Source organism: Notamacropus eugenii, chromosome 2, assembly GCF_028372415.1.
Source record: "Notamacropus eugenii isolate mMacEug1 chromosome 2, mMacEug1.pri_v2, whole genome shotgun sequence".
NCBI lineage: Eukaryota > Metazoa > Chordata > Mammalia > Diprotodontia > Macropodidae > Notamacropus > Notamacropus eugenii.
The window spans coordinates 292484255-292508282 of NC_092873.1; the positions used below are offsets into that span (position 1 = coordinate 292484255).

Here is a 24028-nt window from a genome sequence, read left to right on the forward strand (position 1 = left end):
GCGGGGTTCGGGATGTCGAAGACGCTGAAGAAGAAGAAGCACTGGCTGAGCAAGGTGCAGGAGTGCGCCCTGTCCTGGGCCGGGCCCCCGGGGGACTTCAGCGCGGAGATCCGAGGGGGCGCCGAGCGCGGCGAGTTCCCTTACCTGGGCCGGCTCCGCGAGGAGCCCGGCGGGGGCACCTGCTGCGTGGTCTCGGGCAAGGCGCCCAGCCCGGGGGACGTGCTGTTGGAGGTGAACGGGACGCCGGTCAGCGGACTCACCAACCGGGACACCCTGGCTGTCATCCGCCACTTCCGAGAGCCCATCCGCCTCAAGACGGTGAAGCCAGGTACCTTACCTACCCCTCCTTCTTTCCGAGACTCCCGGGGCTGGCGGGGAGGCGTAGGCACCACCAGCCCTGCCCTTCGTTCTGGGGAGCCTCGCTCCCCCTAGTCCCCATCACCGGACCGCGCGGACCATTTCCGTCCTTGGGAGAGGGCTTCATGCCCATGTTGCCAACAGAGAAGCTGTGGCGAGAGGTGACTAGCCCCGGGCTGCTCCGTAGGCAGCCACCCCCTGCCGGGGGGAGGGAGGTCAGAATTTTCAGAATGGAGAGGGAGTTCGGGCCGGGTAGTGCTTTTCACCTCGGGGAGTTAGTGCTTCTGGTTTCTCCCCAAATCTTGACATTTTCTTTGAAATAGTCGTGATAATCTTCCAATGGAGGAAAAAAAAAACAGGTCCTTCCCATTTAGACACATGATGCCAGGCAAAAGCTGAAAGCACCACCTAGTTAACATGATCTTGCCTAGCTGCTTTCAGGGTCCCTGTCTCTTGCCCACTAGCAACATCTCAGCATCTTGAAGCTGACACAATGTAACCGTACCAATCTGTAAAGTAGTGTTCCATCTGTGTATGGCTTGCAGAGTTTGTAATCTGTCATGTCTATTATGCTCTTACAGAGAGAGAGAGCGAGAGAGATCGAGAGAGAGAGATCGAGAGAGAGAGATCGAGAGAGAGAGAGAGAGAGAGAGAGAGAGAGAGAGAGAGAGAGAGAGCGCGAGCGAGCTGTTGAATAATGTGCTTAGGTTTTGGACTAAGATCTTTTTTCACATCTGGACGAATGAAACCTTTTATAATTGAGTCATTTCCCCTATTTTTGCCGTTTGAAAGGGCAGCAAAGAAGGCCCCTGTTTAGCTGTCCTCCTATGTCTTTTACACTATAAAATCTGCTGCAAAGCAGATTGCTTTCCTAGCATATTTGCCTGTATCAAAGCATTGATCACGCTGCATATAATGAAATCATTGATATGAACTCATATAGTTCATTCTTGATAACACATTTGATAATTTTATCAAATGTACATCTGTTTTTATATTTATTATTCTGAGATGTTTGTGGGTTTGAATTATGGTTACAACTTGCTACAAAGTCAGGCTATTTTTTGTTACATATATGGTATTGAATGTGTCAAGCATCAGAGTGTAATAGATTCTTTGACTGTGGCCTGTACTAGCCAGCGGTTTATCTCTTTAATTCAAAATAATAGGAGAACCTAAGAGATTATAATATTTCCTCCCCACTTCCCCTCTCCTCCCAAGTTCCCTTGATTTCTTTAGCAGGTCCTGGACAACATAGCTGCTGGTGTAACTTAAGTTTGTATTTGAAAAAATATGTTCTTCCATAGCCTTGTAGTATACTTGACCCTGGAGCCCTTTTCTCAGCAGGCAATAGATCAGATTCATTTTATTCTAGATTTTTGGCTTTGTTTCAGACTAGGCTTTTTGCTTTGGTTTAAAACTTTTGGTAACTAAATACAGTTTGAAATATATTTTCACTTCAATACTTTTGGGACATTAAGAGCAGGGTCTCCTCATTCAGAATCCTTCCTTGACTCATAAATTTTTTAAAAGATAAGGTTCTTGATGGTATGGTTAGGGATTCAGTCAAGTACATCTGAGCTTATGTAGTGTACATACTTGAATGCTGTTCCCTTGGCCAGATCTCTCATAATTAAGGGACTGATTTGACAGGATTAATGTTACTATGCAGAGCTTGTAGTGGAAGGAGGGCTGTACTCATAGTCAGGAGATATCTGGGTTCAAGCTGTGTGATTATGGGCAAGTCTCTTAATCTCTTTAAACCTCTGTTTTCTCATCTATAAAACCAGGATTATGATACCAGTAGTACCTTCCCCACTGGTCTGTTGTGAAAAATCAAGTAATAGTGTATGAAAAGTACTGCACAAATCTAAAACTCTTTGTTGTTGCTGTAAGCTATTGATGAGATTGGCAGATGTAAATTGTTCCTTAAAAATCTAAAAATGGAAATGTTTTAAGAGTGGGAGATTGGTTAAGAAGCAAGATTTTTCTCATATTTTCCTGATTCTTTTGTAGCAAATGGAAAGGCCTCCTGATTAACACTGCAGCCTGTTGTGTTCTAAATTCGTTGCCAGCCTTTTTTAGTGAATTTAAGAAAAGGCATAAGCTTTTATGGTGTTCTCAATTGGCTAGGGCTTGGTGCTAAATACTCCAGGGTCCAGGGTTCTCACGTGCCAGTTATTGCACATATTAAGTAGCAAGGTGGCACAGTGGATTGGGAGCATGGGTACAGGAGTCAGGAACACCTGAGTTCAAATCTGGCTTCAGACAATTACTAGCTGTGTGACCCTGGGCAAGTCACTTAACCCTGTTTGCTTCATTTTCCTCATCTGTAAAATGAGCTGGAGAAGGAAATGGCCAACCACTCCAGTATCTTTTACAAGGAAACCATAAACCGGCTCACTAAGAGTTGGATAGTACTGAACAACAACATTAATAGGCATTGATGAACATATTTTGCTTCACAGTATATTGAACTGTGTAATTTTTCATTCTAAAGGACTAGTGAATGATCTAGTTGATACTAAATACAAATAATAGCATTGCCTTACTTATAGCTTCAGAGATATGTACTAACCATCAGTTTCTCACTTTATTTTGGAAGGCCTAACATGTCCATTTTTTGGCAAATCAAATTTCCATTTTTACCTCTGTTTCCTTCCATTCTTTTTTTTTTTTTTTGAAGCATTTGGTAACTCGCCCAGGGTCACCCCTCTAGTAATTGTCTGAGTCTGGATTTGAACTCAGGTCGCTGTCTATCTACGTTGCCACCAAGCTGTCTCTAGTTGTTGGGTTTTTATTTTTGAGCTCTTTTTCTTTCTAAACCCTTAAGTGAGGTTGGATAAAAAACGATTATGATTGCTGTTCATCCCATAATCACTTAGAGACCAGTAGGCAATGTGAGAGTGTATGTATGTGTTTTAAAGATAAATTATATACTTCCATTGTTTTAAAACTATGTGCCTATGGGATCTTGAAAAAATATTCTGTTACTGTTTCCTAGGCAAATTGTGACTTTAAAATATTAACCCTTTGAAAAATTAATATTCTTGGTATTTTTATGTGTTACTGTTTGGCATTTATTTTTTAAATTTTGTTCAGTTGTCTCTGACTTTTCATGAGCCCATTTTCTTGGCAAAGATACTGGATTGGTTTGCCATTTCCTTCTCCAGCTCATTTACAGATGAGGAAACTGAGGCACACAGGATTAAGTAACTTGCCCACAGTCACATAACTAGCAAGTGTCAGAAGTCGGATTTGAACTCAGGTCTTCCTGACTCCAGTACCAATGCTCTATCCACTGTGCCACCTACCTGCCCATGTTTTTTAAATGTCTCAGCTTAAAATGTTACACTTATTGTATAATTAATCTTTCAGACTTTTAGTTCTAAATAGATAACTGGAAAAGAATGAGAAATCAAGAATTTATAGTGGTTATTTGCAAAACTTTGATAACATACACAACATATACATTTGTTTTAGAAGAAAATATGTTGTACTGTTCAATTATGAGATATCATGGTGTAGTGGATAAAGAGTCAGTATCAGTAAGGAAGACTTGGGTTCAAGTCCTGTCTCTGATATCTGCTGGTTGTGTGACCTATCAGATCACTGAAATCTTAGCACTCTGACTGGACAACTCTAGGCAACTCTCTAAGCTGTGGAGAAGTGGGGAGGGGAAGGAGAGGAGATCTTCATTGTTAAAATGAATTCCCTCATCTGAAATTCTCCTATGCCAATGAAGTCTCTATCCCTTTGATTCATTATGAAAAGCTTAAACGGAGTGTTTAATTTTTTAAAAGGGACTTGCCATTTTTATTTTGGTTTTCCTTTAATCTAAGATTTATATGAAAGAAAAGTCATTTTTAAAGGTATTGTAACGTATACTTAGACAAGGTAGAGTGCTATGTAGACCAGCAATTCTTTTATTAAAAAAAAATAATAATATAGTGGCTGGATTGAACCTTTTTATTTTTGCTTAAAGTGAAATTATAGTAAGGATTATTCTGCGAGATACCTTAGTCAACATTAATGAAAGAATGATAATTTGATGTATCCAGGAGAACACTATGTGTACTTAGGGTTCTCTTTTTTTAGGGGAATGTTCACAGGAGCTTGGCTAAGCCAAAGTGACCTATGAAGATTTCTTGCCCCAAGCTCCTTCTTTCCCAACTATTTCTTTCTGAAGTCAAATATGAAATTACTTTTGTCTTATCTGTTTATTATCTTCTATTTTTTAAAATGACTGGAGGTGACTGTTTTTGTTTTTAAATATAATTATTTGTTAGACTTTTCCCAAGTGACTTAGAGTATATATTATTTGTTTATCATGGCTTAGCATTTATCCAGTCTTTACCAATGTATCATTTTGACTATTTCAGGAATATCTTTTGTTCTTCAGTTGACCATAGCCTGTGTATTTAGAGAGAAAAGATTCCATTTTATTCCTCTAAGTGAAAGGAGCTGAACTTCTGCCTTTCATGGTGAAACCAAGATTTGTTCCTTTACTTTAGGGTAGACTGGTGAACAGTTTTTCTAACTCTCACGATTTGTTCTAAACAGCAAAGCCTGTGACAAGCAGTGCAAATATGAGGTCTTCATTTAGCCAGTGATGGTAAATTATGTAGATTTAATTTTAGGTAATATTTTGTGCTCTCCACTGAATTACCGTGCATACACTGAACTCAGCTAATTGAGATCTAATAGTCAAAATGCAGTGTGTGCGTGATAATTTAGTGGAACATAAATACACAACATTCATTTTTACAAAGTTCCACTATAATTTGGATATCTCAAGCAGGGGATTGTATTTTCATTTAATTCATATAGTGCTAGATCTGTTTGAAATTAAATTTTTACATGTTGACAAGACAACAATTCGAGGATTTTTTCCCAATAGTACTTTCTGAGAGGTATTTTTTTTGGTTTAACTTTTGTATTTTGGTGGACAGTTTATAGAATTTATATGGATTTTGTTCAGATATTTGGGAGGCTTGAGGGAGTAATGAAGTTAATTATCTTTGAGGTTTGTAATGGAAAAGGCATACAGTTTTTGTTAGGATTTATGAATTGATTGTTAGGAAAAAAGTAATGTTATATAGATTAAGCATATTTAAGGAAAGATATTTGATAAATGTGTATATTTCTTTATATAATCTTACTTTTTGTTTTAATGGCTTAATAATTTTAAGTTGTAGATTATTAAGTACTAGAATTGCTTGTAGAGCAGAGGGATGAGGTGGCCTATCTGGTAAGGAAAATACCATCCATATCTGATAACACTTATATTTGAGTCATTCCTTCTTTCAAAATTCTGATAACAGAATTATTTTTTTTCTAGAAGACTGAGTTTGACTAAGACAGCTGAGTTCAAAATTTTTAATTGTAGCCTCTTTTTATTATCTCTCTAGTCAGTCTCTTCAGTTTATATTTGAATTTGTGTTCTTGTTGCTCTGTGGTAGAAAATTTTTTTATAGTCAAACATTCAGTACTGTATTTGAAAAAGAATTTTCCTTATAGCGCTGACACTTCTGATTGTTGATTGTTGTTCGGTGTTTGATTTTTCCAAAGACGGGTAAATAAATGAATGAATAAAGCATTTATTAAGCACGTTGTACAAAGCACTGTGTTAAGCTCTACTAGAAAAGTAAACCTTACTTTGCCCTTTATTTCTAATGGGGAAATATGTGTGTGTGTGTGTATATATATATATATATATATATATATATATATATATATATATATATATATATATATATATATATATATGGAAAGTTTTAGCCACAAGTCAAATGGAAAGTCAGTGGTTCTTGCAGTACAGAAGCAAAACAGATATAATGCCTCTTCTTTAATATAATTCCTACTGATAAAATCTGTCAGTTTCGTTGAACCATTTGACAGTGCCAAGGATTTTGGTAAAAAGAACTTTCTTTTCCTAGTAGCTGTAGCTGTTCTACCTGTAGTAGAATGCCCAGATTGGATCTTTATAGGGACTCTTCCCAGCATGATGGTGAAGGGCACTGAACTAGAAAGCAATGCTATTTATTTCCAAGACTTTTGGGGTCAGGGACCTGTTGTCTTTTTTTTTTTTTTTTTAATTAATTAAATTTATTTATTTAACTTTTAACATTCATTTTCACAAAATTTTGGGTTACAAATTTTCTCCCCTTTTGTCCCCTCCCCCCCCAAACACCAAGCATTCTAATTGCCCCTATGACCAATCTGCTCTCTCTTCTATCATCCCTCTCTGCCCTTGTCTCCATCTTCTCTTTTGTCCTGTAGGGGCAGATAGCTTTCTATACCCCTTTACCTGTTTTTCTTATTTCCTAGTGGCAAGAACATTACTCGACAGTTGATCCTAACACTTTGAGTTCCAACTTCTCTTCCTCCCTCCCTCCCCACCCCTTCCCTTTGGAAGGCAAGCAATTCAATATAGGCCTTATTTGTGTAGTTTTGCAAATGACTTCCATAATAGTTGTGTTGTATAGGACTAACTATATTTCCCTCCATCCTATCCTGTCCCCCATTACTTCTATTCTCTTTTGATCCTATCCCTCCCCATGAGTGTCGACCTCGAATTGCACTCTCCTCCTCATGCCCTCCCTTCTATCATCCCCCCCACCCTGCTTGTCCCCTTAACCCCCACTTTCCTGTATTGTGAGATAGGTTTTCCTACCAAAATGAGTGTGCACTTTATTCTTTTCTTTAGTGGAATGTGATGAGAGTAGACTTCATGTTTTTCTCTCACCTCCCCTCTTTATCCCTCCATTAATGAGTCTTTTGATTGCCTCTTTTATGAGAGATAATTTGCCCCATTCAATTTCTCCCTTTCTCTTCCCAATATATTTCTCTCTCACTGCTTGATTTCATTTTGTTTTAAAGATATGATCCCATCCTATTCAATTCACTCTGTGCACTCTGTCTCTATGTATGTGAGCGTGTGTGCATGTGTAATCCCACCCAGTACCCAGATACTGAAATGTTTCAAGAGTTACAAATATTGTCTTTCCATGTAGGAATGTAAACAGTTCAGCTTTAGTAAGTCCCTTATGACTTCACTTTGCTGTTCACCTTTTCATGGTTCTCTTCATTCTTGTGTTTGAAAGTCAAATTTTCTTTTCAGCTCTGGTCTTTTCATCAAGAATACTTGAAAATCCTCTATTTCATTGAAAGACCATTTTTTCCCCTGAAGTATTATAGTCAGTTTTGCTGGGTAGGTGATTCTTGGTTTTAGTCCTAGTTCCTTTGACTTCTGGAATATACTGTTCCATGCCCTTCGATCCCTTAATGTAGAGGCTGCTAGATCTTGTGTTATCCTGATTGTATTTCCACAATACTTGAATTGTTTCTTTCTAGCTGCCTGCAGTATTTTCTCCTTGACCTGGGAACTCTGGAATTTGGCCACAATGTTCCTAGGAGTTTCTCTTTTTGGATCTCTTTCAGGCGGTGTTCTGTGGATTCCTTGAATATTTATTTTGCCCTCTGGTTCTAGAATCTCAGGGCAGTTTTCCTTGATAATTTCATGAAAGATGGTGTCTAGGCTCTTCTTTTGATCATGGCTTTCAGGTAGTCCCATAATTTTTAAATTGTCTCTCCTGGATCTATTTTCCAGGTCTGTTGTTTTTCCAATGAGATATTTCACATTATCTTCCATTTTTCCATTCTTCTCTCTTTGTTCTGTGATTTCTTGGTTTTGCGTAAAGTCATTAGCCTCCATCTGTGCCATTCTAATTTTGAAAGAACTATTTTCTTCAGTGAGCTTTTGAATCTCCTTTTCCATCTGGCTAATTCTGCTTTTGAAAGCATTCTTCTCCTCATTGGCTTTTTGAACCTCTTTTGCCAATTGAGTTAGGCTAGTTTTCAAGGAGTTAATTTCTTCAACATTTTTTTGGGTCTCCCTTAGCATGGAGCTGATCTGCTGTTCATGCTTTGACTTCATGTCTCTCATTTCTCTTCCCAGCTTTTCCTCCACCTCTCTAACTTGATTTTCAAAATTCTTTTTGAGCTCTTCCATGGCCTGAGCCCATTGGGTGGGCTGGGACACAGAAGCCTTGATTTCTGTGTCTTTGCCTGATGGTAAGCATTGTTCTTCCTCATCAGAAAGGAAGGGAGGAAATGCCTGTTCGCCAAGAAAGTAACCTTCTATAGTCTTATTTCTTTTCCCTTTTCTGGGCATTTTCCCAGCCAGTGACTTGACCTCTGAATATTCTCCTCACACCTACCTCGCCTCCTGATCCTCCCAGCCCGTGTTTGTGGTCTGAGATTCAAATGCTGCTTCCAGCCTCAGGGCTTTTGGCGGGGGCAGGGTTGCTATTCAGTATGAGATTATGTTCTGGTGCTGAGGTCGGGGGCAGCGCCACCTCTCAGGCTCAGTTCCCTCAGGGGGTTTATGCACAGACCTTCCGCAATGGATTCAGGCTCCCGCCCGCTTGGGGAGCCCCTGTCTGCAGCCGCCTCTCAGCTTCTACCTCCCGGGGGGGGGCCTGAGTTATGGAGGCACCCCACTCCCCTCTCGACCCGCCAAAGAGACTCTCTCACCCACCCCTGTCACCTGTGGGTGGAGGGACTTGTGCGGCCGCTGGAGATCCCGTCCCTGAAGCCTGCTCGGATCTGTTTCTCTCGGTGCCGCAGCTGTGGCCGCAGCAGGTCTGGGCTGGGCTTTGTGTCTGCAGCGCGACGGACCTTTTGTGAGAGGTTTGCAGATCCCTCTGTGGGTGGAGGGACCCGCGTGGCCGCTGGAGATCCTGTCTGTGAAGCCTGCTCGGATCTTTTCCTCTCGGTGCCGTGGCTGCGGCAGGGCTGCACTAAGCTCCCAGTCCCGGCGCCCAGTCCGCAGCGCGAAGGACCCCCCCGCGAGAGGTTTGCAGGTCTCTCTGGAACAGAAATCTCCCTCGCTCCAATGTTCTGTGGCCTCTGAGTGCGGAATTCGCCGTGAGTTACTTCCCTGTAGCCATTCTATGGGTTGTGGGTTCAGAGCTATGTGTATGTGCGTCTTTCTACTCCGCCATCTTGGCTCCGCCCCCAGGGACCTGTTGTCTTCATCAGAATCTAAGGGAAGATGGTGGTCAGGATGGTGCTGATGGTTTGACTTGCCTGGAACATGTTGTTTTCTGTCTCTCCCTTGGTATCTTGCTGTCCCAGTTATGTATGCATTTCTTTCATTATAATTGTTTACATTGAGTTTTTATCTGATATCCTCCCTTATGTTCCAAGCCTTTACATCTTAAATGACTGTTCAGCAAACGATTGTTGACAAGATAATGATTTCTTAAAATTTTTATAATTAAGAATACTTATCTTATGTAGAGTCAGGGGCATTTAGGGTTTTGGTAGGTGCTGGGGACCATGCAAATTTGAATCAACAGATATCTCTATCTTTATTTTCTACTATCAGGTTTTTTTTTTAGTGTTCTAAAACAAACAATGGTAGATTCTTTTAACTTTCCAGAAGATTTTCTTTTGTTAAGATTTGTACAACAAACGTTTATTAATATCTACTTTGTGTAAGTTACCATGCTAAATTATTTAGCTTCTTGCTATATTTAATTTCTACAAATACTCTTATGTTTCTCAGGAACACAGATTGTCTCCATTCTGGGGTTTGGATTTTAATTTATTAAACAAAATAACTTCTGTTATTTGGACTAGATTACTGCTATTTCCTAGTTTTATTTAATTTTACTAAACTGACAACATAAATTCTTTACATTCATTCATGGGTTTGGTTTATAAAATCAGTGCATAATCTTTATAACTGAATAGTTTCATGTACCACATATGCTTAAATGCTTTGTGGGAAGTTAGTACTGGAGATTGTGTTATAGTTATAGCTTACATCTTTATAAACCACTTCAAAATGATTTGCCACTTTCAGATTTCATTTTTTCTTATCTGAAGACTGATTTTTGGTAGCAGGAAACAAAAACTTTCATGTTTAGTTCCTTTAAATATTTATTCTCTTTTTTGTATCATATCTGTTTCTTAATATATCATCTCCCTTACCTGTCCAGCAAGAGATCTTCTGTAACAAATCTTAACACAGAAAGAGGAGGGAAAGCAGTTCAGCAAGACCAAAGAATATGTTGAATATGCTTGACAGAGCATTCCACACTCATAGTTCTCCACATTTGCAGTGGAAAGAAGGAGGGAGGTATGTTTTCTCAGCTCTTCTTAGTCCAAGTATTATCTGTGTTCAGTTTCATATTATTTCTTCCAGTTATGCTATTAGAGTCATAGTATATGTTATTTTTTTAGTTCTGCTTACTTTATTCTGTTATTTCATACTAGTCTTTCCATGTTTCTCTGAATTCTTCGTGATTTGTGTAGTTATTCCCAGTTGATGGATGCTAACTTTTTTTCCTAGTTCTATTCTAGGACAAAATGCTATCATAAATATTTTAATGTGTATGCAACCTTTCTTTCTATCTTTGACCTCCTTTTGATATGTAACCCAGTAGGATCTCTGGGTTAAAGGCTAAGGACATCCTAATAATATATTTTTTAGCATAGTTTTAAATTGCTTTCCAGAATGGTCGAACCATTTCACAGCTCCACCAGCAGTGTATTAGTGCCAGTCTACTTGTGTCTAAAGTTTCCAGTAGTTACTTTTATCTGTCTTTTGTCACCTTTGTCATTTTGCTTATGGTGAGGTTAGAGCCTTTGTTTTGATTTACATTTCTTTATTAGGGTTTTTTGAAGCAGTCTTTCATCCTTCTTTTCCTCTTGACCATAAAATTCCACCTTGATTCCCTTGAGCGGCTTGATTTGTAAGGGTTTGGGGTTCAAAAATATGTCAGTGGTCATGCTTTTGCTTGTTGGAGTAGTTTAGTATGTTTTCCATGTGCACATACATGTGTGGCTGTTTTATTGAACCCTTTTGGGAAAACCAACAGCACCACTCCCTAATTGTGGAAAAAATGGTGAAGGAAGATTTCACATGGGGAGAGTTGTTTAGTTTCTCAGTTTAAAAAATCTGTTTTCTTGATTCCTTTCTTATCCTTCTTACCCTCCCTCCATGTTTTAGTTGAGGGAGTTTCCAGGGAGGAGACAGAATTTGATCTGGGTCTTGAAGGATTTGAATGGATGGTGGGTGAGAGTGGAAAACCTTCTAATTCGAAGGGAAACATTGTGTATAAAGGACATGTTCATGAGACAGAAATTAAGACTAGGTTAAGTGGAGCAGAGGGTTTTATGCTTTAAATTATTATGGTTACTTCTACAATCTGGCCCCTACTTATGTCTCCAGTATTTTCTCCTATGTGACTTCTGCACTTAGATGAATCCATTATTTTTCAAACATAATTCCTTCATTTTTTTGCACCTCTTGCCATTCCCTCTGCCTGGAATGCCCTCCTGTTCTTCAAGGACAAGTTTAAATGCTATCTTTTCTTTGAAGTTTTCTGTAGCTGACAGTGGTCTCAAATATTTTTGTTTCTACCCCTCTCCCCCCTTAACTGGCTCTATTCCTTCCATATAGTAGGCACTAAATAAATATTTGAGTGAATGAATCTGAAATTCCTTTTCTTGCTGACATATTATTTTTATTGAGCACTACTTGTTTTCACTTCATTGTTGAATCTGTATTGACTGAATAAATAATAGTAGATTAGTAGAAAATGAAAGATATCAATGTGTGGGTATAGAGCTTAGATTTTTTTCTTTTTGCCCTTTGTATTTGATAAGAAATTTTTAATTCAGTAATCGAATTGAGCTTGTTTTCCTGTAACACTAAAGTGGTTCATTAGCAACTATGTTATTTTAGAGTAGGTGCTACAACTCTTCTGTGAGGAGGACTTTTTATTTCCCCAAGTCTTGAGATTTCTCTGAATCACCAATAATAAAAGAAATCCAAATAAAAATAACTTTGAGGTTTCACTTTATGCCTTGAAAATTGACCAAGATGACAAAAGATGAGAATTATTAATGTTGGAGGGGTTGTAGGCAGATAGGCATATTAATAGGCTGTTGGTTGAGCTGTAGATTAGTGAAAGCCAGGGATGGGAAACCTGCAGCCTCAAGGTCACTTGTGGCCTTCTGGGTCCTTTAGTATAGCCTTTCGATTGAGTTCAAGTTTTATGAACAAATCTTTTTAATAAGGGGATTTGTTCTGTGAAGTTTGGATTCAGGCAAAGGACTGAACTTGAGGACCTAGAGGACCACATGTGGCCTTGAGGCCACAGGTTCCTCATCCCTTGTCTAAGCATTCTAGACAGCAGTGTGGAATTATGCTAGAAAAGTTACTAAAATATACATACATTTTGATTCAGTGATCTGAGGTCAAAGACAGAAAGGCTACATGTACACCAAAATATTTATAGCAACAAAGAACCAGGAACAAAAAGATGCCCATAGGTTGAGGAATAACTAAGCAAATCATGGCATGTGAATGTAATGGAATATGACTGTGCTGTAAGGAATGATGAATAATACAGAGAGGCATGGAAAGACTTATGTGGGAAGGTAATGTGAAATAAGCAGAACTAGGAAAACAAAATATACAAGGACTATAACAATATAAATAGAACAAAAACTCCTAGAACCAAATACTGTATATTTATAATATACTTGACTTGTCAGTGAAAAATATTAAATTAATATAAACCAGAAAAACAGTAAAAAAGGAACACACAAGGTTTGACATATACTTTTAAAAAAAATCCAATATGATTTATTTTAACAAACCATGACAAAAAATGGATGTCAAACAGATGTAGCTACAATTATAACAATTACACAGATATTTTACCAATATAAATCAATTGTGATAATGAATAATCCAGGAGAATTTTTAAAAATGCCTAGTTAGGAAACTTTTAATCCCTTTGCCAAATGACGAGAGGTAATAGCTATGAAAAACACTTAATTTAGAATATGAGGTCGTTTCTGAGATCTTATATGGACGATCACCTGGATTTTCCATAAGCATCTCAAACTCACCTTGTTCAAAGTAGAACTCATTACCTTTCATCATAGACTCATTCTGCAGTGTAACTTCTGTATTTTTACGAAGGGAAACCAGTTTTTATTTTTATTCACTCGGATTCATAATGGAAACCACCCTTTTTTCCAGTTACCTAGGAGTCATCTTCTGTTCTTCCTTCGTATTTACCCGTAATAGTCAGTCAGTTACCGAGATTTGTTGATTCTGTCTGCACTCTCCATCCCCTCCCCTTCTCTCCCCATTCACACAGCAACCCTCTTAATTTAGGTTCTCATTACCTCTTGCCTTGGATTCAACTATGAATCCAAATTGCATTGATTCTTCTTTTTGCAGATGATTCTGATTTATTTGTCCAGCCTTAATATCATCTCCTGAGCTCCAGTCTTGCATCTCCAACTGCCTGTTGGACATCTTGAACTGGATGACCCATAGACAAGTGTAACATGTCCAAAACCAAACTCATTGTCTTCCTCTACCCAAACCCTCCCTTCTTCCTAACTTCCCTATTACTGTCAAGGGTAGTACCATCTTTTCAGTCCCCTGGGCTCCTAACCTAGGTGTCATTTTTGACTAATCATTCTCTTCCACCACCACCCCATATCTGATCTGATATCTTTGCCAAGAAAACCCCAAATCGAATCCTGAAGAGTTAGACATGACTGAAATGAAGGAACAACAGAAATCCTAGTTGATTGACTATTGGTGCAGCTTCCTAATTGGACTGCCTGATATGCCCTTTCCCGCATTCTATGTATGTTTTCCACGTACATAGTATTCCTGAAGCACAAGTCTTCTCGTGTCACTTTCCTGTTCAGGAAGCTTTAATGGCTCTTTTGCCACTAGGAGAAAATACAAACTCTTGTGTCTTTTAAAGTCCTTGAGTCTGGCTTCAGCCTCTCCTCCTCCAGCTTGCCCTGTTGGAGGTCTTTTTGTTGTTCCTGATAAAAAGCACTGCATTTTCCTTATCTTTACCTTAGCTCGCTCTGCCGCCTGTTCTAGGAATGTTCTCCCTCCTAACCTTTGCTGAGCCCTACTTTCTATTAAGGCTTAGCTCAAGTGCCATCTGCTGCAGAAGGCCTTTCTATATTGCTCCTGTAGTTAGTTCTCCTTCCCCAGTACCTGGCCTGCTTGTTCCTTTTGCACAGCATTCCATTTCCCACCTTCCTGCGTTGGCACAAACTATGCCATAGGGCTGGAACAAACACCCTTCCTTCTCACCTTACCTCTATGAATCCCTAGCTCCCTCTAATGTTCAGCTTAAATACCACTTTCTTCCAAAGGGAGAAACTGTTGTCCCCACATCCTTCCCAATTTTTTTTATTTACTGTGTGTTTGGTGTATTGACTTTTATGGTATTTATTGTTCCCTCTCATGGAATGAAAGCTCCTTGAGGTCATGAATAGTTTTGTTGTAGTATTTGTTTTTCTTTGTCTTAGTTCTAGCATATCGTTAAGTACTGAAGAGGCTCTAGCCTTAATTCTTCGTAGATTGATTGATAAACACTGCATAAATAAACCGTGAACTGGACCCAGAGTTGAACCGTGGGACGAGAGTAGACTAGATTGCTTTTGGGAAGTCTTTTGATGATCCTAAGCATCTTTCTTGAGACCGAGGTTCATATGTCATCCAATGATATTTAGCTGACAGCTATTGTGTCCAAAGAATTATAGTTGTGGGTGACCCAAAGAGGAATGGAAAAGTGAATTTTGGGTATGAGGTTGCAACACATTTCAAACGGGGAATTATGTAGGAATAGGGGCTTAAAATATGCCATCACAGAACTGGAAAAAAAAAAGTAAGAGTAAAGTGAGCAGTCACACAGTGATAGTGAACAGCTACTAGACATAGGCATGCTGCACTGATATCTAAAACAATATGAAGAGAAGGCAAGGAACTCTAGTGGCATATTTATGGGAGGATATGGACCAGAATCTTCATGGAATGTGAGGGTGTAGATGAGCTGCAGTCTGTGTACATGAAAGGGAACAGTGACATTGATGAGACTCTTTAGGCTATCAAACCAAACGTAATCCTACAAATCCATGTTTTGAAATATTATTCTCACGTAACAATAAATATTATTCAAATGTTAGTCTAGTTTGTGTGTTATAGACCCCTTTGGCAGTCTGGTAAATCCTACAGGCCCTTTCTCAGAGTAGTATTTTAAAATCCATGAAATAAAATATATAGGATTGTAAAAGAAACCAATTATTTTGAAATATAGTTGTCAAATTTTTTTTTAAAAATCATGTACCTTAGGTTAAGATCATCTAGTCTAGTAAAATAATGCTATCTTTAAAAATTCAGTGTCTTTATTTTTTTGGTCTCTGCCTATGAGTTTCTGTATAAGAAACTCCCTTATATTTATGTACTTCCTCTGCTACCATCCTTATTAGTCTAAGAGAATTGCTTGGAACATTGAGAAATTGTGACTTGCCAAGAATTACACCACCATTAAGTCAGAAGCAAGACTTTTGCCCCCAGGTTTTCTCTACTACAAGATTGGCTCTTTATTGATAGTTTCTCAATGTCTTTATTTTTTTCTTAAAATGAGATTCTAAATTAATTTATTTCCAAGGATTTTCTTTAACTTTTGTTAAACCTAGAGATAAAATAGTTATTGATTATTATTTCTTTTAAAAAAAAGGATCCTAGGGGAAGCTAGGTGGCTTAGTGGATAGAGCACTGACCCTGGAGTCAGGAGGACTAGAGTTCAAATCTGGTTACAGATACTTGACCCTTAGTAGCTGTGTGATACTGGGCAAGTCATTTAACCACATTTGCTTCACCCCCAAAAAATTGGATATCAGAATTTGATTCTTAACAAAGATTCCCCTAAAAGCTCCATGTAAGGAAATAATTTTATTTACTATTAGAATTTCACAGAATCTCCGAATTTTAGATTTGGAAGGAGATCCCCTGTGGCCATCAGCCAAACTTGAAAAAAGAATCTTCTCACACTCAGATATAATCATGATTTATTGTATTAAATCATTGAGATATAACTTGATTGATTTTAAAGACTAAAGCTTGGTCACTATAACTCAGTAAATATTTATTAACCATCTGCTGTGTGCCAGGCACTTTACTAAGCACTGGGGATACAAAGGAAGGCAAAGGACTGTTCCTGTGCTCAAGGAGCTCAGTGAAAAAAACCATATATAAATAACTATTTACAAACAAGCTATATACAAGATAAATCGGAGATAATCAAGAGAAGAAAAGCACTAGAATTAAGGCAGGATCAGGAAAGGTTCCCTGAAGAAGGTAGAATTTTAGCTGATATTTCAAGGAAGCCATGAAGGCAAAGATAAGGAAGGAGAGAATTTCAAGCATGGGGGACAGCCAGTGAAAATGCCCAGAGTCAGTGTCTTGTTTGAAGAACCAGCCTCTTGGCTGGTTATCATGGATAACATTGTTATCATGTTAAATAGTATATAGGGATGCGTAAGTTTTAAGAAGACTGAAATGGTGTGAAAGTTATGAAAGGTTTTGAATGTCAGAGGATATTTTATTTTATCGTGGAAGTGATAGCCTCTGGAGATTATTGAGTGTGTGTGGCAGGGAATGTGTTGTGCTTTAGGAAGATCTCTTTGGCAGCAAGTAGAGGCCATGCAGTGGGAACAACTTGTGGTTGAGAGACTAGCTGGCAGGCTGTTGTAATACTCCAAGTACGAGGGGATGAAGGCCTGCCCCCAAGTGGCAAAGACAGAGGCAAAGAAGAGAAGGAAAAATATATGAGATAAACCATGAAGGTGAAATAGACCAGAGCTGACAGCTGATTGGATGTAGACAGTAAGAGAGTGGGGAGTGAGGAGTGAAGGGTTACCCCTAGGTTGCGAGTCTGGGTGACAAGGATCATAGTATCATTGACAGGATTAGGAAAGTTAGAAAGTAGGGTACAATTTTGATAAGTACAATTTTGGACATGTTGAATTTAATATATTTATAGAGCATTCAGTTTGAGATGTCCAATAGGCACTTGGAAATGTTAGAATGGAGGTGAGCAGAGAGGTTAGAGCTTAGTAAGGAAATTTGAGACTCATCAGCATGGAGATAATATTTTAATCCATGTAAGCTGATGAAGACACAAGTAAAATCTTTTAGAGAAAAGAAAAGAAAGCCTGAGATAAGAGGCCTGTGGAGACCCCCACAGTTAAGGGGTAACCTGGATGAAGGAAGATCCAGCAAAGGAGATTGCAGAATGCTCAGATAGGTAGGAGGTGAACCAGGAAAGGGTAGTATCATGACATCCTAGAGAAAAGGGAATTAAGGAGAAATGGATGATCAACAGTGTCAAAGGCTGTAGAGAGGTCAAGAAGGATGAGGATTGAGAAAAGGCCACTGGATTTGAGAGCAGTTTTGGTTGAATGATGACAATGGAAACCAGCCTGTAGAGAGTAAACAAGAGAGTTAGGGTTAGGGTTAAGAGGAAAGGAAGTGGAAGCACATAGTATAGTTTGTTTTCTCAGAAGTTTTGCCACAAAAGGGAAAAGAGATGGTATACTAGCTATATGGGATGATAACTAGTGGGGCTGGATGGTTTGAGTTATAGGGCATAGGGGAGACTTGGGCTTATTTGTGGGCAGTAGAGAAGCAGCCAGTAGACAGGAAGAGAATGAAAATAAGTGAGAGAATACAAGATGGAGGGGACGGTCTTCTGGAAGTGACAAAATGAAATGGGGTCCTTTGGGCATATATAGTGTTTTTCCTTGTCTAGGAGAAGGACCACCTCTTCATGTGAGATAGGGGTCGAGGCAGAGAAAGTGGCAAAAGACATGGGAGATGTTAATTGAAGAGGAGGAGGAGAAGAAGCTTTTGGCAGTTGGCTTCAATTTTTTTCTGTAAAATAGGAGATAAGGTTTTCAGTTGAGATGATGAGGAAGCTATGGGGGGTTTGAGATGGGATGAAAAGTTTTGGAAAAGTCACTGTGGTGAGTGGGATAACATAGATTAGGGAGGTGTGAAAGAATTTCCTGGCTGCAGCGAGGCCCCAGTTGAGAACATGTAACATAAATATGTAGTGGCTCTAATCAGCATGGTTTTATGATTTTCTCTAGCTTTGTTCACAGCATATGAGTAGATGTGAAGGCAGCACAAATATGGGAGTAATAATCCAGACTGAGCTGTGGTGTGGCAAGATTTTGGATAGGATAAGGAGATAGATTTTAAGAAAAAGAGGACAAAGTAGAGTTGAACTGGTTCAATAAGGGGTCAGAATGGGGGAAGAAGGAGATTGTAGCTGTGCAGGGCTAATCCCTAAGAATTAAGGGAATGAGACATTGAAGATCATGGTAAGGATGAAGAATGCAGGACTTGGACTTTAGAGTGTGAGGAAGAGGTGAAATGACATCTGATTATGAACAGATGAGGTAATTTCACTCTTCATAAACATGGAAGTGAAGCATCTGTGAATGATGGCAAGATGACGAGTATGACCATCTTCTTTAAGTGAGGTGGGGTGGGGGAAGGAGTGGGTTATGAGAAATGAAAAAGTTGAGAAACTAGGAGGTAAGAGTGCTTGAGGGGGTATCTGTGTATATTAGAGACCCTTAGTATGAGGACTGGAGTTAGGGAGGATAGAAGAACTGGGAGCCAGGGCATTGAATTCATTAAGAAAGAAGAGAAGTGTCCAGGAGGTTGGTAGACAACACCAACCAAATTTTCACTGGCTGATAGATATAAATTGAGTGAATCTCAAATGAGGTGAGGTTTCTGAGTGATGAAGGTAGAGGGAGAGTTGGAAGTGTCAGTAGGGAGGAAGGAGTATTCCAGCTTCCTCATCTTGACCACTGGTTTGAGAGGAATGAGTGAAATTTCTACCAGGTCTACAAAGTGTGGCCAGGGAGGCTGTATTACCTGGAAGGAGCCAGTTTTTGTGAGAACCAGAAGATAAAAGGAGCAGGAAAGGAAAAGGCTTAAGACTAAAACAAGTTTGTTATCTACAAGTAGATATTCAAAAGAGTGGAAAGGGTGGGTAGCTTCAGAGTGAGACTTGAGGGTAAGGTTTACTTGAGGGGGATGTGAATAAAGGAATGGGCAGTAGAGAACAGAAAATGAGGTCTGTGTGTAATGACACCAGAGTGATGAGTAGGGTATAACCTATGGGAGGAATTTAATTATTGGAGAAGGATGTCAGAAGGGTTCTTAAACATCACCAGAAGTTTGGCCTCCCGTTGGAGACCTCTTAAGGTGTTAGGCAGCTCGGGTGAGTAGATCAGTGAGGAGCTGATAAAAAACCATTTCTCTCCAATCCCTGCTGGCTGTCCAGGACATACTAGGAAGGCACAAGAAGGAATGGCATCTCTTGTTCTCCTATAGGCAGGAAGAGGCCTGCCCAGGGGACTTGCACAGGATGGAATGGAGCCTCTCTGATTTCCTCACAGGGTTGTAAAGATCAGTACCTCACCAAAACATTGCCTTGCACAGATGGTACATCTGTGCTTAATAAATGTTGAATTGAATCAAATGAGATCATAAGATCATAGAGTAGGGACCTCAGATCAATTCTAGGCATAATAACTCAGATTTATGTTTCCTTAAAGTTTTAAAGTTTTCCTCACAAGAATTCTGTGAGATAGGTAATACAGGTATTTTTATCCTCATTTTACAGATGAGGAGAAATGGTGAGGCTTTGAGAGGTTGTGATTAAAAAATTTAGATATTTTGAAGGGCTGTTAGAAAATGTATGAAGTAACGTACTATATCATTGCATTTTATTTTTGTATTATTTTTGATTAATAAATATTTCTCTCTAATTCACTGCCTACCTGTCCCTCCAAAAAAATATTTAAAGAAAGCTAAAATAAACATGCATAGTCAAATGAAGCAAATTCTCTCATTGACCATGTCTAAATGTGCACCTCATTCTGCATTATGGGTTTATTACCTCAGCAAGGAAGCAAATAGTATGATTGTTCTTTAGTCCTCTGTAATTGTGGCTTGTTATTACATCGATCAGAGTTCTAAAGTCTTTCAATTGTTTTTTTAAATAATGTTGTCATTGTATATATTGTTCTGGTTCTGCTTTTATCCCTTCTTCGAGGTCTTTCCAGTTTCCTCTGAAACTGAACATTTCTTTCTGTATACTATCCCATTACATTTGTATACTGTGATTTGTTCAGCCATTCTCCATTTGATGGACATTCCCCCTTAGTTTCGACTTTTTGCTACGTAAAAATAGCAAATAATGATTATTTTGTGCCAGGCACTATGCTAAGTGCTTTACAATTATTATCTTCACAAAAATCCTGTGAGGTAGGTGCTATTATTATCTCCATTTTGAAATGAGGAAACTGAGGTAAATAGAAGTTAAGTGATTTTTCACACACCTAATAGGTGTCTGAGGCTGGATTTTAACTACTGACTCCAGGTCTGGTACTCTGTCCACTGTCACCTTACTGCCTACATGAAAAGAACTGCAATATATTTTTGTAAGCACTGAGGATACAAAAAGAGGCAAAAGTCAGTCCTTGCCCTTAAGTAACTTAGAATCCAGTGAGGGAAATGATATGCAAACACTGTATACAAAGCAAGCTATATTTGGAATAAATAGAAAATAATTAACTGAGGGAAAGCACTGGAATTACAAGGAGTTGGGAAAAGTTTTCTTAAAAGATGGGATTTCAGTTGGAACTTAAAAGGATAACAGGGAAGTCCTCAAGTGGATCGAGGAGGGAAAGCATTTCCTCTTAGACCTAATAGTGGTATTGCTGGGTCAAAGGGAATGCTTAATCACTTTGGTAATTTGGGGGCATAGTTCTAAATTGTCTTCCAGAGTGACTAGACCAATACACAGCACCTCCAACAGTTCACTAGTGTGCCTATGTATCAGCCCTTCTAACATTTGTCATTTTCTTTTTTTCCCTTCTTTTGGGGGGTGTTGTCCTTGCCAGTTTTATGGGTATGAGGTAGAACCTCAAAAGTTGCTTTAATTTTCATATTTTTAATGATTAATGATTTAAGCATTTTTCATGATTACTGATAAGTTTGAATTTCTTTTCCTGAAAACTGTTCCTACCCTTTTGACCTATTAAGGAAATTGGTGGTATTGTTTTAAATTTTAATCAGTTCCTTCTTTACCTTGGAAACGAGACCTTAAAAAAAAATGAGACCTTGTTGCATTTTGTGGGGATTCCATTATCTGTTAGGAAGTGAATCGCATGCTCCACTTTTGGTCCTCTGGAATTGTGGCTTGTCATTGTATCAATTGGAGTTCTAAAGTCTTGTTGCAAAGATTTCTTTCCAGTTACCTGTTTTCCTTCCAGTTTTAACTGACTTGGTTTGTTTATTCAAAGCTTTTAAGTTTTACATAGTCAAAACTGTCCATTTTGTCTTCTGTTCTCTGTCACTTATTTGGTCATTACTTTGTTCCCTACCCATAGATTTGAAAACTAATTTCATCCCTGCTCCTCTGATTTGCTTATGGTATTACCTTTACATCTAAGTCATATATCCATAGATTTTTTATTTTTCCAGTAGTTTTTGTCTTATAGTGAATCCTTATCCTAATAACTGGACTTTTGGGGTTCATCCAGCACTATGCTTCTCTGTTCACTTGCTTCTGTATATTGCATGCCAAAAATATAGATCTTAACTTACATTGCTAGTTTTTGATCAAAGGCATATAATTTTAAACAGTGTTACTAAATTTAAATACTTATGTGGTTACACTAATTTCATTGCTTGGCTTAGAGTTGGAATGGACATGCTAAATGAAAATTCTTTTTTGCTTTTGCATAGAGAATGTATTAATGCCAGCTGTAGGTGCTATGGCAAATGAGTAAACTGAACCTTTCAGCCCTTACACCTGATTATATCATCTATTGGTATTGACTTCAAAACAAAACAAAACAAGACAAAACTCCAATAAAAATATTCAAACTCAGAAGCTCAAGGAAAGGACCATGAACTAGAACAGGACAAAATTTCCAGACTAAAATATATTTACATCTCTCCTCTCCTCTGCAATAAAAGAATAGAATATTTGCCTTTGTCTTAAATGCTTTCTTTCATGTACTCTCTCTTTTCTCTTTGCTTGAGTTTTAATATCATGAGCTCATCCGTTTGTCACTCCTGTTTTTTTATACAGGAAGAAAATTCACAATTCTGAAACATTTGAAGGGTTGTTAGATGTAGTAAAACACTAAACAAGTACGTAAAATAAGACTACCTATTCACAAAGTTTTTAACTTTTCAGTTAAGCTATTAAATGGCGTCTTAGCATCTAAGAATCAAAAATCAAAAGAAAATTACCTTTTATTTTTGCTTGATTTGCAGTAATCCCCCCTCTCTATAGAAAGAGGGCTAAGCACTTTTGAGTAAATGTTTGTTATTTACAACATTACAAATTAGACTTTTAGTTCTGGATTGTTTTTTTTCCTGTTCATTTGCTCTGTTGACTTTCTGCAAGTGAGATGCTCTTTTAATTTAAATAGTATTATCTTAAGACTTAGGCCTAGAAAACATGTTGACATTTATATTTATATATTTATTCATATAGAGAGACAGACAGAAACCTTCAAGATTGGGGGTTCTTCATATACTTAGAATTTAGCTAAAATCTAAACATATAGAATAACCAATTGGTCACATATTTTGAAGTTCTCTAACACATGATTCATAGTAATCTATAAAACCCTTGACTGATTCTTCCTTCTTCCCCCTCCCCATGTATACTCATTTCCTAAGTCTTAAGGATTCTACCTTTACAGTCTTTTAATTCTTTCTCCCCTTCTCTATAAGCATATAACCACTTCTCTATTTAAACTCCTATTACCCCTTGCTTGGGCTACTCATTGTATTATTGTTCTGATTGGTTTCCTTATTTTTGATCTTCCCAGTTTCAAATCCAGTCTCCACGTAACTACCAAAATACCTTCCTAAAGTAAAGATCTGACCCTGCCTTTCCCTTGTCCCCAAAACTTCAGTAGCTTTCTGTGACCCTTAGAATGCAATACAGCCTCCCCATCTAGCACTTAAACCTTTCACATTGTGCCTCCAGCTTACTTTTCTAGATTTATTTTATGTTATAGTCTTTTACCCATCCTTTGTTCTAGCCATACCAGCATACTATTCTATCTTCTAGCTCCTTGCATTTGTATGAACCAGAGAGTGGACCTACTGCTCCCTTAAAAAAAAAATTACTCAGTGCCTTCCTGAAAAAATCTACTTTCTTCAACCCTTTAACATTTTTTAAAGTTTGTGTCTTTTCAAATATATATAATTTTTTTAAATGATGCATCTTAAATATGAAAATTTATTGTAAATTTGTGGGGTCTTTTCAACATTGAAATTTTGATGATGCAATAGTGTGTCATTTAACTGTACAATATTGTAAACAAGTTGTTACACGCACTTATTCTGCCTGTGCATGCTGAACTTTCCCACAGTACATAACACACTTGTCAGCCTACACTTGCTTGTTAAGATCTATCATCGGACTTGACCACTGATCTATTTTAACTTTCATTTTGTGTATTTATTTGGAAAATAATGTAATCACATGTACAAATGGTTTTCCAAAATATTCTTTTTTTCCTTCCTTATGCTTCCACCACCCCCTTATTTTTTTCATTGTCCCCCAATTGCATCTGAGGCTACTACTGCTCTCCTCTGAATTGTTCAGGTGCCTCCCAGGGGGTGGTATCACCCACTTTGGGAACCTATGGAAACTCACTTGAGCCTGGAATCTGTTTGTTTCTTACCTTGACCTCTTAGAATATGTAACTC

The 24028-nt window shown here is 38.3% G+C and overlaps 1 protein-coding gene across 3 annotated transcripts in view; it reads left to right on the forward strand.

Moving 5' to 3' along the window:
• MAGI3 (membrane associated guanylate kinase, WW and PDZ domain containing 3) overlaps positions 1–24028 on the forward strand; it is a 226997-nt gene continuing 202969 nt past the window's right edge. For all 3 annotated transcript variants that reach the window (XM_072644386.1, XM_072644384.1, XM_072644385.1), the window contains exon 1: positions 1–328. In XM_072644386.1, coding sequence (XP_072500487.1) covers positions 13–328 — 316 coding nt within the window. In that variant the 5' untranslated portion in view covers positions 1–12. The remainder of the gene's footprint in view (positions 329–24028) is intronic.